General features: G+C 45.0%; 1 protein-coding gene across 4 annotated transcripts in view; it reads left to right on the top strand.

The window, feature by feature from the left end:
- IKBKB (inhibitor of nuclear factor kappa B kinase subunit beta) overlaps positions 1–15,470 on the top strand; it is a 59,515-nt gene that overhangs the window by 30,141 nt on the left and 13,904 nt on the right. For 3 of the 4 annotated variants that reach the window (XM_032413328.1, XM_032413329.1, XM_032413327.1), the window contains exons 6-12: positions 5,570–5,658; positions 6,828–6,917; positions 9,021–9,145; positions 12,187–12,294; positions 13,506–13,635; positions 14,006–14,200; positions 14,856–14,970. In XM_032413328.1, the coding sequence (XP_032269219.1) occupies positions 5,570–5,658; positions 6,828–6,917; positions 9,021–9,145; positions 12,187–12,294; positions 13,506–13,635; positions 14,006–14,200; positions 14,856–14,970 (852 nt within the window). The remainder of the gene's footprint in view (positions 1–5,569; positions 5,659–6,827; positions 6,918–9,020; positions 9,146–12,186; positions 12,295–13,505; positions 13,636–14,005; positions 14,201–14,855; positions 14,971–15,470) is intronic. The other variant, XM_032413330.1, reaches the window with a different exon arrangement.

The raw sequence follows: 15,470 nt of genomic DNA, 5'->3' as shown, positions 1-15,470 counted from the left end.
ACCATTTTGGACCTGTTTCTTTTTTAACACAGTCAATTTTTATTGAGTGAACAAACATCCTGTTCTACTTCTTAGTCATTGGTGACTTAAATCAGTTGGCGACTGTCTTTCCTTTCTCATCTCTTTCTCAGTTTTTTGGTCCATTTATCTTTCCATTTCTTTTCCACGGAATGTATCCCAAACAGGAATTTTTTTTTTTTTTTTTAAGATTTGATTTATTTGAGAGAGAGAGAGAGAGCATGAGCAGGGGGGAGAGGCAGAGGGAGAGGGAGAAGCAGACTCCCCACCAAGCAGGGAGCCTGACGTGGGGCTCGATCCCAGGACCCTAGGATCATGACCCAAGCTGAAGGCAGACGCTTAACTGATTGAACCACCCAGGCGCCCCAAACAAGAATGTTCTTAAGGGAGTTTAATAATCCCTTTAAATTTGGCTGTGGTAAATAGGGATTCATCAATACAACTCTTACAAAACTGCTTTTCTGCATGGAAATCTCGCTGGTCCTGGCTGGTCCCTGATTCGTGGTTGTAATCTGAAAAAAATATGTAAGAGCTGTGATTTGAAATTCTGGTTCATCAGTAAGAACTCCAGAGCATAGCATTCTTCAGTTAGATATTTATGTCTTCTCATGAACTAAGGGAAAGTTGGGGTAACTACCCGGTTGCCGTTCCTGACAGGGATAACAGAGAAGGCTGTTGTTCTCCTTTGGCAAGCCCTTAACCTGGACCCTCTCTACAGTCTTTCCTAGGAAATGTCACTGTGTAGCTTAAAAGTTCACAAAGAGTCAGTACTTCTTACAACTCTTTTCTAGAATTAGAATGTGAGAAATTAACTTTTAGGCTTTATGCACTGTGGTATGATTTTCAGTTTTTATACACGTGTATTATCACCATCACTAAGGGTTTAGATTTTTTTTTTAATATTTATCTGAGAGAGAGCATAAGCAGGGGGAGCCAGAGGGAGAGGGAGAAGCAGGCTCCCCGCTGATCAGAGAGCCTGAAGTGGGACTCGATCCCATGACCTGAGCCGAAGGCAGACGCCCAACTGACTGAGCCACCCAGGCGCCCCAAGGGTTTAGATTTTTTATAAACTTTCAGGTGCAAAAGTATTTTTCTTAATCTCAAATTCTCATTTTCCATCCAATTAAATTAGGTTCTCTCATCTCAAGACAAGTTTGACTCATTCTGTGACACTGCTCCTCAGGTTCTATTTTGTAAAATGCAACACAGTCAGGCTGTGCCTTTTACAGACTGATTCAGGAAGGGGAGCTGTTTCAGAGTTGTTGCCTATCAAAATTACGACTATCTTATTCAGTCCAACAAACTACATATAACAATACTTGAAGAATTCTTTATTTCCGGACATAATATTAAGTTGACAAAGGTATTTGAGAACAAATGTCCTGAGACGAGGGTTAAAGTTTGTTATGCACAGTTGCTTAAACATAAATAGACAGCTATTAATGGTAATCAGAGGATTAGTTACCAGCTTGTATCCCTCCTCACTAAAGATCAAATGATAATTCCTGATCAGCCCGGTGTAGAGAATAGTGCTTTCAGGCTGATCTGAATGTTCTTCTCCATCACTGGGGGGCTTCTTGGGATGTCTCCCCAGCTTGTGGCCCATGGTATATGCGATGAGATGCGCACATCTGACTTCAGAGGAGTTATGTTAGCCTGGGTGTATGTACTTGCTCAAAACACAGTGTGTCTTAACTTTCATATATTCTGTTTGGAGCAACAGGCCCACACTTTTAGAGATCATGCCCTGACACTCTTGTCAGATACCAAAATGGGCCTGTTGTGAGTCAGTCAGTGTGCACACATGTTGAGTTACTGCATGCAGGGCTCGCAGCCAGCCACGAGATCTGCTTCAGTTGCACCATCCCTGCGTGCAAGGTGGTGTTTGTGCAGTTATTCGAATGTTTTGCTATATTTTGCCTTGATTCTTTAATAAAAATTAGGAAAACACAGGGGCACCTGGGTGGCTCAGTCGGTTAAGCGTCCAACTCTTGATTTTGGCTCAAGTCATGATCTCAGGGCTGTGAGGTCGAGCCCTACGTCGGGCTCCAGCCTCAGCATAGTCTGCTTAAGATTCTCTCTCTCCCTGGCGATGGACTCTGAAAAACAAACTGAGGGTTCTAGAGGGGAGGGGGGTGGGGGGATGGGTTAGCCTGGTGATGGGTATTAAAGAGGACACGTTCTGCATGGAGCACTGGGTGTTATGCACAAACAATGAATCATGGAACACTACATCCAAAAAAAAAAAAATTGCTTTCAAGCATCCATTCAAAAAAAAAGATTCTCTCTCCCTCTTCCTCTGCCCCTTACCCCACCCTGCACTCTCTCTTTCTCCAAGAAAAAAAAAATTAGTAAAACAAATGAAAGTGCTGGTCAGAAGCATCAGTCTTTTTTTTTTTTTAAGATTTTATTTATTTATTTGAGAGAGAGAACAAGTGGGGTGGGAGGGAGGCAGGGGGAGAAGCAGACTCCCCACTGAGCAGGGAGCCTGATGCAGGGGCTCCATCCCAGGACCCTGAGATCATGACCTGAGCTGAAGGCAGACGCTTAACTGACTGAGCAACCCAAGCACCTCCAGAAGCATCAGTCTTTAAAAGTTTACAGTTGGGGGGCGCCTGGGTGGCTCAGTCGTTAAGCGTCTGCCTTCGGCTCGGGTCATGGTCCCAGGGTCCTGGGATCGAGCCCCACATCGGGCTCCCTGCTCCGCGGGAGGCCTGCTTCTCCCTCTCCCATTCCCCCTGCCTGTGTTCCCTCTCTCGCTGTCTCTGTCAAATAAATAAATAAAATCTTTAAAAAAAAAAAAAAAGTTAATACAGTTGGGAACAAGATAGAGTGGAATGTTTTGCAGCATGACTTTCACTTCATTTGGACATTCATTGGACCTAAGCCAGTCTTCTGTGTTCAGTTATGAAAGAAAAGAAAAATAAGGAACAAGTATGAAATATGGAACTATATGGTCAAAGCCTGGGTTAAAAGGGCAGATGTAATTAGATGTTTCGTAATTAACTTAATATTCTGCGATGGAACTCCCCTAGTAAGATGGAAGTCACTTGTTTATCTGGGTTGGATTTTCAGAAGTGTTTTCAGGAAACCTTCAGCATGAAAGTCTTTATGCAGCATGTTTGACAGCTTGGTTTCTGGGAAGGCCTTCTCCCGCTCTGCAGAGAAGACAGAAAATGCCCACATGCCTGGTTTGCCCGCATTCTGTCTGGTGTGATGAGTGAGTGAGAGAGAGAGAGAGAGAGAGAGTGTGTGTGTGTGTGTAGGGGGGCGTGGCAGCACAGGGAAGCCTCACTGTTGAACATCTTAGTGTTGTCTTTGCTTATTACCTTTTTAAATTTTATTTTCTTTTTAAGAGAGAGAGTGCAAGCAGGGAGGGGCAGAGGGAGAAGGAGAGGGAGAATCCCAAGCAGGCTCCACCCCCAGCACGGAGCCCGACACGGGACTCTATCTCGCAACCCTGAGATCATGACCTGAGCCAAAATCAAGAATTGGACACTTAACTGACTGAGCTACCCAAGCACCCCATTGCTTATTACCTTCTTAAAACAAACAAAACTCCTCCATCTTTGACATCCTTCTGACTCGAATTATCTCTGAGTTATGTTCTCTATAAATGTAAAAGATTTTGAGCCCAGTGCCTGCTGTAATGTGGCTCTGTTATCGTTGGTCCAGCCGTTCCTAACTGATGACTTCAGTTCATTTCTAAGTATTTTACTCCAAGCTATGCAATAAGCATCCTTATCTGTATGTTATGGAGCTTTTGACTTTATAAGCTAGATTACTAGAGGTGGAAATAATGGGTCAAACAGTATGTACATTTAAGACTTAATAGATATTGCCATATTTCCCAAAAAGGCACAGCAATCTGTACTCCTTCAGCCATGTAGGGAAATGCCTTTTGTTTCTCATCTAAAATTCTTGCCGGTTGAAGAGGTGGAAGAAGGCATTTCATTTTGTTTTATTTTTATTAATTTTTAAAATATTTTTTAAAAGATTTTATTTATTCATTTGAGACAGATACAGAGAGAGAGCATGAACAGAGGCAGAGGGAGAAGTAGGCTCCCCGCTGAGCTGGGATCCCGACATGGGGCTCGATCGCAGGACCCTGAGATCATGACCTGAGCTGAAGGCAGACGCTTAATCATCTGAGCCACCCAGCCACTCTTCATTTTGCTTTAATTTGCAGTTTGTGGATTACTCATGAGCTCAAGCAACTTTGCGCAGAGTTGTTCACTATTTGCATTTCTTGTGTAAATTGCTCCCTTTTCTCCTGAGCTGCTTTCTTACTGATTTGTAAGAACTTTTTGTCCATTAGGTATATTTGCTGTCATGTATGTTGCAGTTATTTTTTTCTAGCCTTTTTGTCTCTCGACTTTGTGTATAGCGTCATGTTGCCATAAACTTTTTTTTCTTAAGATTTTATTTATTTGACACAGAGAGAGAGCAAGCACAAGCAGGGGGAGTGGCAGAGGGAGAGGGAGAAGCAGACTCCCCACTGAGCAGGGAGCATGATTCGGGGCTCGATCCCAGGACCCTGGGATCATGACCTGAGCTGAAGGCAGACGCTTAACCAACCAAGCCACCTAGGCGCCCCAGTCTATTGAGTTTCTAATCATAAAGTCATATCAAATAAAGATAATTTTATCACCTTCCAGTATTTACCCCATTTTTTTCTTTTGTAGTACAATGAGCTAGGACTTCTGTTAAAGTTATTAAACCTCTTTCATGGGTGCAGATCACATGGGGCTTGGAGCCCTGCTGCAGCGGGAGCCCTGGTGCTCTGTGCCCTGGCCCTCCCGTACAACATGCTCACATCTCGGCACAGCCAGGGTCGCCCAGGCTCCTTCCTTCCTTCCCAGCTGGATTCTGAGCTCTTGGCCATCATGCCTCTTCTTTTATGTCCTTCCCAGAGCCCAGCAGAGAACTGAGCACATAATAAACATGTGTTGAACTGTCAGATTCGTGGAATGTGCTCCTAGTCTCTTCTTCAGGGCTCTCCACTTCTTTCTTGAAGCTGGCTCGGACATCAGTGGACTTTAGATCAGAAGACCAGAGTGCTCTCTGCCCAGAAGGCCCTTCTCCTTTACCCACCCTGTGGAGTTTAGACTTTTGAGCTTCTACACCAGAGACTCTCCCCTTCTCAGACTTCATCAGCGTCACCTGAGATCTTGTTAAAACAGATTGTGGGGTCACCCCTACATTTCTGAGTTAGTAGGTCTGGGGTGGGACCGCAGAATTTTGCGTTTCTCACAAGCTCAGACGCTGCTGGTCTGGCAGTGCAGTTTGGAAACCATGGCTCTAGACTAATTGGTGACTTTGTGCGAAAAAGCCAGATTCCTGTGGTGCTCCAAATTCTGCTCGAGTAACCAGGTCCCCCTTCACGTCACCCCAGGAGCTTCTGCCCCAGGCCCTGTCCCTCCCTCTGAGTCTGCGCTGAGAGAGTGTGTGTCAGGGGCACACAATATTCATCTTTTACAGGATAGGCCATTTTGAAGTGAAACACATTTTGTAGGTTTAATGAAAATTGACCCCCTTTCCACCCTCTCAGCCTCTGCACTTAGATACCTTCACGAAAACAGAATCATCCATCGGGATCTAAAGCCAGAAAACATCGTCCTGCAGCAAGGAGAGCAAAGAGTGAGTCACCTTCCTGGAAAGTCCTGGGGACTGCCTCAGGGGAGCTGCTCTAGCAGAGAAAGAACACCCTTTGTGTCTTTGTTTATGTTTGTGTTTCCTTGACTTTGTGTTTGCTTTGATTCTCTGTGAACACTTTTTGGTTTGAAACAGAATTCAGCAAAAAACTCTTGCTTGCAGATGGAGGCAAATTCGAATGGATCACATTGTTGCCCAAGTTGCAGGAATCTGATAAGGAAAATAATGTTTCTCTTCCCACCTCCGCCCCAGCCTTTGGGACCAGCCCCTCTGAGAAGTAGACTTTTTGTTTTCTCTGTGTTCTAGAGCACAGCTTTTGATGCTAACCTGGAAACCAGCTCTCAGCTGGTTCTGGATGTGACGCAGAGGAGGCATTTGGAGCTGACACCTGCCCATAGAGCCTGGCCCAGCCTGCAGTCTCCCCAGAGCTCTTTGGGACCCTCCTCAGGGCCCCTCCTGCTTGGGTGTGGCGGTTACCTCCCATGGGGCTTGGCGCTGTACCCTTTCATAGCCTTGTTTGTTTAGCTGGGGGTGACAAGCAAGGGCTCAGCTGAGTGGAATATAGTAACCCAACCTGTGGGCCACTCAGTCTCTTCTGGTGGAGCTTCCATCAGCATTGTGGTCCTGACCCATGACTGTCTTAGCGCTCACCTTGGTTCCGGTTCATACTCTTTCTTGCCAGTGGTTCTAAGATTTGAGAACTATGGGTATTCACTGAGGAGGTCTTTCACCTCATCAAGTCCAGGTTTAGCAATCTTGAGGGCTGGTGCAGAGTCCGTTCATTTTGACCTTCCTCTGGTGAGTAGTTGCAGAGCAAAGGAGAACATGTGCCTTTTTTCAGCATTTTTTTTTTTAAATTTTTTTATTGTTATGTTAATCCCCATACATTACATCATTAGTTTTAGATATAGTGTTCCATGATTCATTGTTTGTGCATAACACCCAGTGTTTTTTCAGCATTTTTACCGTGTATGTTTTCTCTTGCCCTCTATCTGCCATGTTGAAGGCAGTCTCCTGTGTATTTGGTGGTTCCTAGGAATTCAGGATCTAACACCACCTGGGAAATTCAGAATATCCTCTGCTCTGGTCAGCAATCTGTTCTTATAGGAGGACAGTGTATTCTCATAATCCTCCGATTTTTCCTTCTTTTTCAGTTAATACACAAAATTATTGACCTAGGATATGCCAAGGAACTGGATCAGGGCAGTCTTTGTACTTCCTTTGTGGGGACCCTGCAATACCTGGTAAGCAATGGGGTTTACATGTTTGCTTATCAGCTGCTCTCTGATGGCTGTACGTGTGCGGCTCCTCTCTGTCCTTGCCTTCTAGCATCTGAATCTTGCCAGCTCTTGAGAGGTTTCCCAGATGTATAGGAATTGTTGTATGACAGAGACATACTCTGTTCAAGTCAGCACTTTTTGCCAGTGGAGGCCCAATGGAAAGATATGGTCATCTTTTCTGATGTCAAAAGGGCTTTGCTAGTGTGTGCTCTCGCACACATCCCGTAACATCTTGGGCTTTAGTATTTTATCTGAAAATAAAGAGTTTAAACTAGATTCATGCTGGTTTGTAGAAGCCACAGTTTCCATGACATGTCTCGGGCCACCAAGAAGGAGCTGAGCTCTGAGCCCCCACCCCTTCTTTACGTTATTTGGTCTGAATATTGGGGTTCTATTTGAGTCACTCATTCATTCAGGAAATACTGACTGAGTATAGTCTGTTTGCCAGGCATTGTGCTGGGAACTGGCGATGGATTGGTAAAGAAGACAAGCATTTCCCTGGTCTTTAGGAGCTTGGAGTTTAGTGAGAAAGCAGGCATTAACCCCACACTTACACAGATAACTAAGAAATTAAAATTGTGACAAGTACTACAAAGGGGAAGTGCAGGGTGTTATAAGAATATATATTAGGAGGACCTCACCTAGTCTGGGACCCGAAGGATGAATAGATGCAAGGGGCTGGAGGTAGGGGAAAGGAGAGGAAATTGAAGCAAAGGATGTAGTCCATGGAGAACCAGAAGGACATTGAAGGGTTTTAATTTGGAGAGGAATTGGGTTTCCCTTTGAAAAGATCACTCTTGATGCAGTGTGGAGAACGAATTGTACTGAACAAGTAAATAGTGGGTGAGTAGTAAGGAGGCTGTTGTGAAAAGCAGCAAAGGTAAGTCAAGAAATGCCTAGCAAGAGACTCAGTAAGACTTGGTAATAGATTGCTTGTGGATTGTAACAACCAGTAAAATTTTGATTGAATCAAAGGGTCGGCAGTTTAATAAACAAGAAGAAGTTGAAGGTCACTGGGCTAAATGAGCTTAAATATTTTATCTAGTTCTTAAATAAAAAAGAAAAATTCTTTGAAGTCTCTCTGAGTGCTTCCTGCTTATCCCACCAACTAGGGTAATGGGCTCCATTGCTTTATGACCTGCTCTATGGAATAGAGGTTTCAGAGTGGTGACCCATGGGGGGGCTGTGATTCGGGCCCTGTGTCCATATCACATAATTATGTAGGTCCTGCTGAGCATCCTCTGAGATCCTCATGGGCTCAGCAGCAGTTAAGCAGGGGGACGCCATGCTCTGACCAGGATGCTTAGTCAAATCCTTCACCTTCAAGAACTAAAACTTCTGTCCATAACCAGATACAGAGATTGATCTGCCCATCCCCCAATTTTTCCTCATGGTTTGCACTCCCTAGCCCTTCCATAAGTGTCACACTTCTAACCAGACCATGCACGGTCCTGTCTCCCTGCCTTTGCTTATGACGGTCCTTTCTAGAATGTCTCTTCACAGACACTCATGTGAGGTGCTGCCTTCTGTGCCAGGTTCCATTCCCACCTGTGCTTCAGAGCTTTGCTCGGTCACTCCAGCTCTCTCTGCTTGGGCAGCAGTCATGCATCTGGCTCTTTTCCTGCCTGATTGTAAATATCCCATCCCATTGTACGACCACACATCCTGAGTCACGTCGGTTTAGGAGACGAGTTCAGCATTTAATGTGTGTGTTATGCATTTGGTGTGTCTAGCCTGGTATCATTTTCCTTTGTTGTATGTAACTTATCTTCCCACCTGGACACGGCACCCAAGAAAAGGGTATATGATGTGCTCTGATCTACCTAAAAATACCCCTAGGGGCCCTTGTATCAGCATCAGGCATGCATGAGGTACAGAAAAATTCTAGATACCACCAGCTACACATGTGGTCACCTCCTCCCCCTGGAGTGTGGACATGCCAGTGTCCTCTGGATGGAGTCAGGGGAATGGGGGGACATGATGAGAAGGGCCTGTTGCCCCCTCCTGTGGAGGCTCCTCAGCAGCAGGAGCAGCTCAGGTGCTTCCCCACCACATGTTCTTCTACAGGCCCCAGAACTTCTGGAGCAGCAGAAGTACACGGTGACCGTGGACTACTGGAGCTTCGGCACCTTGGCTTTTGAGTGCATCACGGGGTTCCGACCTTTTCTCCCTAACTGGCAGCCCGTACAGTGGTGAGTGAGGGACTGGGGCCTGCGGGTGGAGCCAGGAGCACCCCCTGAAGGGGCGAGTGTGTCCCTCTGTCTTTGTCATGTCTTTCACCTGTTCCCATCTCACTGGGTGCTCCCAGCCTAAGACCTCTGTCATCTGTCTCCCATAGAGGATGTCCCTTTAGGACCCAGCATGTGGGTGGTCCAGGCTCCGGAGTCCTAGAAAAGGAGAGCATTGTTAAGTGTTAACGTCTTTAAATATAACACCGTATGAACGTTTGCCGTGTGTGCAGTGGTAACATGGCCGTGTTTACAGACCGTTGTGTACATTGTGCACTTCCGCTGAGGATGCTGTGTATTAGTAAGAAAAGGACATGTACACCTGACAAATGAGAAGTATTTACATGGAAATGTATTATTGACATATTTTACTATACCTCAATAGAAATTTTTGTTTTAAAAGCATAAGAAAGTGGCTTAAAATATGAACCAGTATGTACACAAATAAGTTACCAAAAAAAAGATTTCTTAATAAAAACTGAAGGATATAATTAAGTTTTTAAAAAATTATATCTTTACCTTTTTTTATTACAAAAATAAGTATTCATTGTATATGTGAAGGTTAATCATTACCAAAATGCATAGTACAAAAACTAACATTTCCCTAAATCAGGTTTCATTTGGAGTGTTCCTTGAGAGGCCACACGCTAATTTGAATGATGCTACTGTTATTCCAAATTTTGTTTTTATTTCCAGTTTTTGTCCTTTTGGAGCAGTAATAAGTTCACATGGTTCAAGCTTCCAAAAGTAATAAAAGAGTATGCACTGAAAGTCCTCTCTGACCAGCCTCCCAGCCACCTGGCTTCCTTCCCCACAGGCACCTGATACCACTGGTTTTGGGTGTGCTTCCAGGGATGTTTCAGATGGGTACAAGCAAATTGGCCTATATTTGTCTGTTGGTTCATTTATGTGTTTCACCCCCTTTTTACATCAATGATAGCATAATGTGAACTGCCCCGCAAGTGCTCTCAAAGCATTTCTACGCCATGAAAATTTCCTTCACACAATCCAGAAACAACCACTACAGATGTTTTTGTGTGTCTCCAGGCTCTTCAGTATATGTGTTATACTTTAAAAAAACCCACAAATAAATTACTACAAACACCCTCATATAACCTCTTTTTCAGTCTTGCTATTGAAAACGGCTTTATGTTTTTCCATTATTTGTAATGTCTGTTCGGTATTCAACTGAGTGGCTATACTGGAATTTTTTTTTAACTTATCCCTTGTTGCTGGAAGCATGGGTGGTTTATAATTTTTACTTCTTAAAAGAGCACCAAGAATAATGTCCTTGTATGGAAATCCCTGTATATCCCTAGAAGTGGAATGAACTGATCAAAGATTATGCACATTTTAAAGGTTTTTGATGTGTATTAAAATGCTCAACAGAAAGGCTATGTAAGTAATGTATCCACAGGAACATACAAAGCTGTCTCTTTCACCACACCACTGCCAGCACTGGCTATTATCATTTTTCTAAATAGCTTTCTGGAAGTAATGAAAACATTAACTTTTTCAAAGGACAGGTATTTGCATCATGAATTATTTATTTATAAGATGTAACCTTGGAAATCCATTCCAGAAGAGTGGTTTTTGTGATGGCAGTCCAATTTAGTCAATATGTATAAGCCAAACATTGGAAATGCAAAGATGATTGCAGCCAGGTCCCTGCTCTTCAGGAGTCTGGTGAAATGGCAAAGTATGCCGTCCTCTGGTGATTTATTTTAAAACAAGCAATACTTGTTGAGCTACATAGGTTCTGGAGTATTGAGGAATTAGCTCATTAATTTATAGTCACACCTGATACTCTAGCCATCATAAAAATAACTTTATCTGTACATCAGTAGTGTTTTTAACTAACCAAAGAATTACTGCATTTCTGCAATTCAGGTGTTGAGTTTTTCCAATATTTTTAACAAGATGAGTTAAAAATCCACTCGAACTGGAAGAACAAGTGCTATTTGAAAATATATCTCTAATGTCTCAGCATCTTTATAGTAAGTCTGTTGTCTGCAGAATCAGCTTCTTAGAACTCCCCTCACCGGTGCTGGAAGACCAGATGACACTTTCAGGTAGTCTTCTTGGACTCCCAGTCAGGAGCTGTTCAGTGGACTAGTTTGTGAGAAGTGTCTGTCTCATGTGCCTTGTAATGCCTCAGACAACTTTTTAAAAACTTCACTCTCTCAGTAACTGGTTATCTTTGAAGCATTGTTCACACTTAAGTTCTTTTCCTCATCACCAAAAAGCTTTGAAACTAGTCGGGTTTAAAATTTTTCTCCTTCAGGACGCCTGGGTGGCTCAGTCGTTAAGCGTCTGCCTTCGGCTCAGGTCATGATCCCGGGGTCCTGGGATCGAGCCCCGCATCAGGCTCCCTGGTCGGCGGGAAGCCTGCTTCTCCCTCTCCCACTCCCCCTGCTTGTGTTCCCTCTCTCGCTGTTGTCTCTGTCAAATAAGTAAAATCTTCAAAATTTTTCCCCTTCAAATACCATTTCAGATGCATCAGTGCATCTGTGAGTTCTCTAAACTGGGAAATGTAAAAGTTCCTTCACCACTAGAGGTAACATCTAGCCATCTACATTTAGAGGGATGTGAGTTGTGCACGCATGTGTTCATATTGCCCATCAATGTGATACGCGTGCAGTGATCCTGGTTTGGAAGTTCTAATTTTATCCTCTGTCAAAACATGAATTTTGTATGAGATAAAATGAAAAGTAGAGGAAATGACGGAGACACGCTAAGGGCGAGATCAGGAGTCGGCTGTCCTGGCTGTGGAGCTCTGGGCACAGGATGGTCGCTGCCTCCACTCCCACAGGCAGTCCAGACTAGCCTCCGGCTCTGAAAGAAGCCATCCTAGCAGGATCCTGAGGCACTGACTGTCACCCAAAGATAAAATCGTGACCTGGGGGTGTCCCGTACAGTTGTAAAGTGATCTGTTACAGATGTAAAGTGCGTCTTGCCCATTAAGTGACTTAGAGGCTGTAATTAAGGAGATGACACATTCGCAGGCATTCCAGAGTCCGGCAGAAGAGTGAGATGGACATTGTCGTCAGTGAGGACTTGAATGGAGCGGTGAAGTTTTCAAGCTCCTTACCCTACCCCAATAATCTGAACAGGTAAGGCCCAGTGGTGCTTCTCTACGTAGTTCTCTTCCTCTTTTACAAATAAATGTCTGCAATGACATCGGATAGCTTTTAAAGAGGTTATCAGGATAGCATCCTGTGACTAAGGACTTGACATAACCATCTCCATCTTAAACTTAGAATGGATTCCCACCCCTCACCCCATCTAGAAATCATCTATTTCCTAAATTCACATAACAATTTATCTGTACCTGTTACCACTCTTAGTAGCTTCTACCTCATATTACATTTGGTTTTACCTCATACTACATTTGGTTTTGCATAGGGCTTATCTCCTCAACTGTAAGCCTTTTCAGGGTAGGGAATTATATTTTACTTCTCTTTGCACTCCTGTGTAGACTCATACTGTGTCTTAGTCAACAAATAAATCTTTGTAGTTTGAACAGCATTACATTCTAGTCTTAGAGCCCAAATGTGAACACTTAAATAGTAATATCAGCATTGGGTAGTAGTACAAAAGAAAGTGTCAAGGCAGTCACACACAACTGAGTAGCATGGATAATAATTACCATGAGTATTTAGAGAATGGGGAGAGAGGTATCGTGTGGACTCGAGCTGTGTGGAATGACTTTGGATGAGCTGGAACTTTCTGGAAGGATCTGGAACGATGTGCAGGACATGGATAGATGAAGAGGAAGGAAGTTTGAGGGGGAAGGAGTGAGGGGAGCAAAGGCATATTCCAGGGGGCAGTGAGTAGGGTGTTGGCCTCTGTGGAGGCTGAGAGCACCTGCATAAGGCGGACCTGTGGCCAGGAAGGAGTGCAAACTTTGTTGTGGGACCGTGAGTGGTTTTTTTTGGTGGGGGGAGGGGGTGGATTAACAAATCTGGCAGGATGGCATCTAGCTTGTGTGTGGGGCTCGCCGGGAGGTAGGACATGCCTGCAGCGTTCAAAGAGCTTCACAGATCATTCTCATGCAGCCAGGTGGAGATCAGTCTGTTGACTCATCTGTTAAGAAATCTTGGCTTTCAGGGGGTGTCATAGCAGACCAGGCGAAGGGATAAGCACCCGAATCATTAGTTTGGCTGGAAACGTTCGCTTTCCCTCAGATTAACTCATTTTCAGTAATCACATACTGGCTGCCACGGATGTGTGTAGCGGTGAATGTACATGAGGTTGCGTGGGAGGCTGCCTGAGAACGGCGTTGGAGCTGTCTCCTTCCACACCATGCTCTTGTTCTCCTCAGCATCCTGGCACAGCGACTGGAGAAGTGGCTGCAGCTGATGCTGATGTGGCACCCACGACAAAGGGGCACCGATCCTGTGTACGGGCCCAACGGCTGCTTCAAGGCCCTGGATGACATCTTAAACCTGAAGGTGAGTGCGGAGCCGGGTCAGCCTCGAGGCAGCAGGTCAGGTCCCCGATGGGCTGTGGCAGGGCTTGGGAGAAAGAAGAGCGCCTTAAGAAGCAGGTCATGGGCCATCTGAGCAGTGGGAGGGGAGGCCCCGTGAGAGTGCCTGCCCCTGGGCCAACTGACGTTGGTGGTGAGGTAGTAGCTGTGGACAAACAGGAGTATTAAAGACCAGAATGTATGAACCTTGGCACTGGGGCTCCCTTCCCTCCCGCTAGCCTAGCCGCTCTCTTTGTGGGGCTGGGAAATGTTGGGAGCAGCAGACGATCCAGGCAAATAGGCGGGCCTCTCTGTAAAGATGGGTTTTTTCCAGTAACATCTGGGTTGTGTTGCAGCTGGTTCATATCTTGAACATGGTCACAGGCATCATTCACACCTATCCAGTGACAGAGGACGAGAGTCTGCAGAGCTTGCAGGCCAGAATCCAGCAAGACACAGGAATCCCCGAGAAGGACCAGGAGCTGCTGCAGGAAGCTGGGCTGGCGCTGATCCCTGACAAGCCTGCCACTCAGTGTATTTCAGATGGCAAGGTGAGCCCCTGCTCCTCACCGAAGGCCCTGTGTTCCTCGGACTTCGCCTCCCAGCTCTTCAGATTTCAGCTCTACTTTGTCACACAGTGCAGACACCTGCCTGTGTTTTCAGTTCGAACATCAGATCCCCTGCATGGCCCCACGGGAGACACGAGTCCCTCCACACTTGACTCGTTACTTCCAGACCGCTCAGAGTGCCTTTCCATTGCTTTTGTTGCCAAGCAATGCTTCATTCCTCCGAGTCAACCAAAGCTTTGTCCGGTGTACCTCTCGGGTACAAAACTGTGCAGACAGCCACAGCTATGCACGCCACGGCCCCTGCCCCAAGGAACTGATGAAGCCAACGTAGGAGAAACAAGCATTGGATAGGAAGGGAGATGGCAAACGTCTACATTGCACAGTAAAGACAACAGAGAATAGATAGAAAGTAATAAGTTGTAAATAAGGCATACATTTGGATAATAAGTGTAAAAGGAACAGGAAAGGGAAATCTAGGCTGGAGTCACGAAGAAAGGCTGCATGGGCGCTCAGTACTTGCTGGCTGAAGTGATGCCATTGGTGAACAGCGGGAAACGCTCTGAAATCCCTGTGTTATTAATTGGGAAAAGCAGGGTTGGGAGCCACAAGATCTCATCTTGTTCTTATTCCTTTGCAGCTGATTGAGGGCCGCACGCTGGACATGGATCTCGTCTTTCTGTTTGACAACAGTAAAATTGCCTATGAGACTCAGATTTCCCCCCGGCCCCAACCTGAAAGTGTCAGCTGTATCCGTAAGAACAGCATTGTTTTCTTAAAAAAATAATCTTTTGTAATGCTTGGGACGGGGTAGGAGGAGGGAGAGACATGGACCGGGGGAGGGGGTCCACACCAAGGAGATGAGCTTAGCTGGTCCCCAGGGCAGCCTTCTTTACTTGGGGCCTCTGTGTAGCCCAGCCAGAAAAGAGGAGAGGGAGTCTTCAATTTCAGTGTAAGAGGTAGAACTTTAAACACAGGGCAGAGAATACTGCCTGCAAGTCTCTGAACTTGATCAAATCAGATGGCCATTTTATTTATTTTTGAAGTTTTATTTATATTTTAATAATTAATACATGTATGTGATACAAAAAAAGCAAAAGGTACAAAAAGAATAAACAGTGAAAAATAAGCCATCCTCTCTTCCCAATTTCCCAGTCTCTTCCAGGGAAACTGCTCCTGTCAGATTCTTGGGTATATCTTCTGGGAGTATTCTACTCATATATAGTTTATATGTATATATATATATATCCCCCCC

Source organism: Phoca vitulina, unplaced genomic scaffold (genome assembly GCF_004348235.1).
Source record: "Phoca vitulina isolate PV1807 unplaced genomic scaffold, GSC_HSeal_1.0 scaffold15, whole genome shotgun sequence".
NCBI classification, from domain to species: Eukaryota; Metazoa; Chordata; class Mammalia; order Carnivora; family Phocidae; genus Phoca; species Phoca vitulina.
The sequence above is the reverse complement of the archived record's forward strand: the minus strand, read 5'-3'. Positions and strand labels throughout refer to the sequence as shown.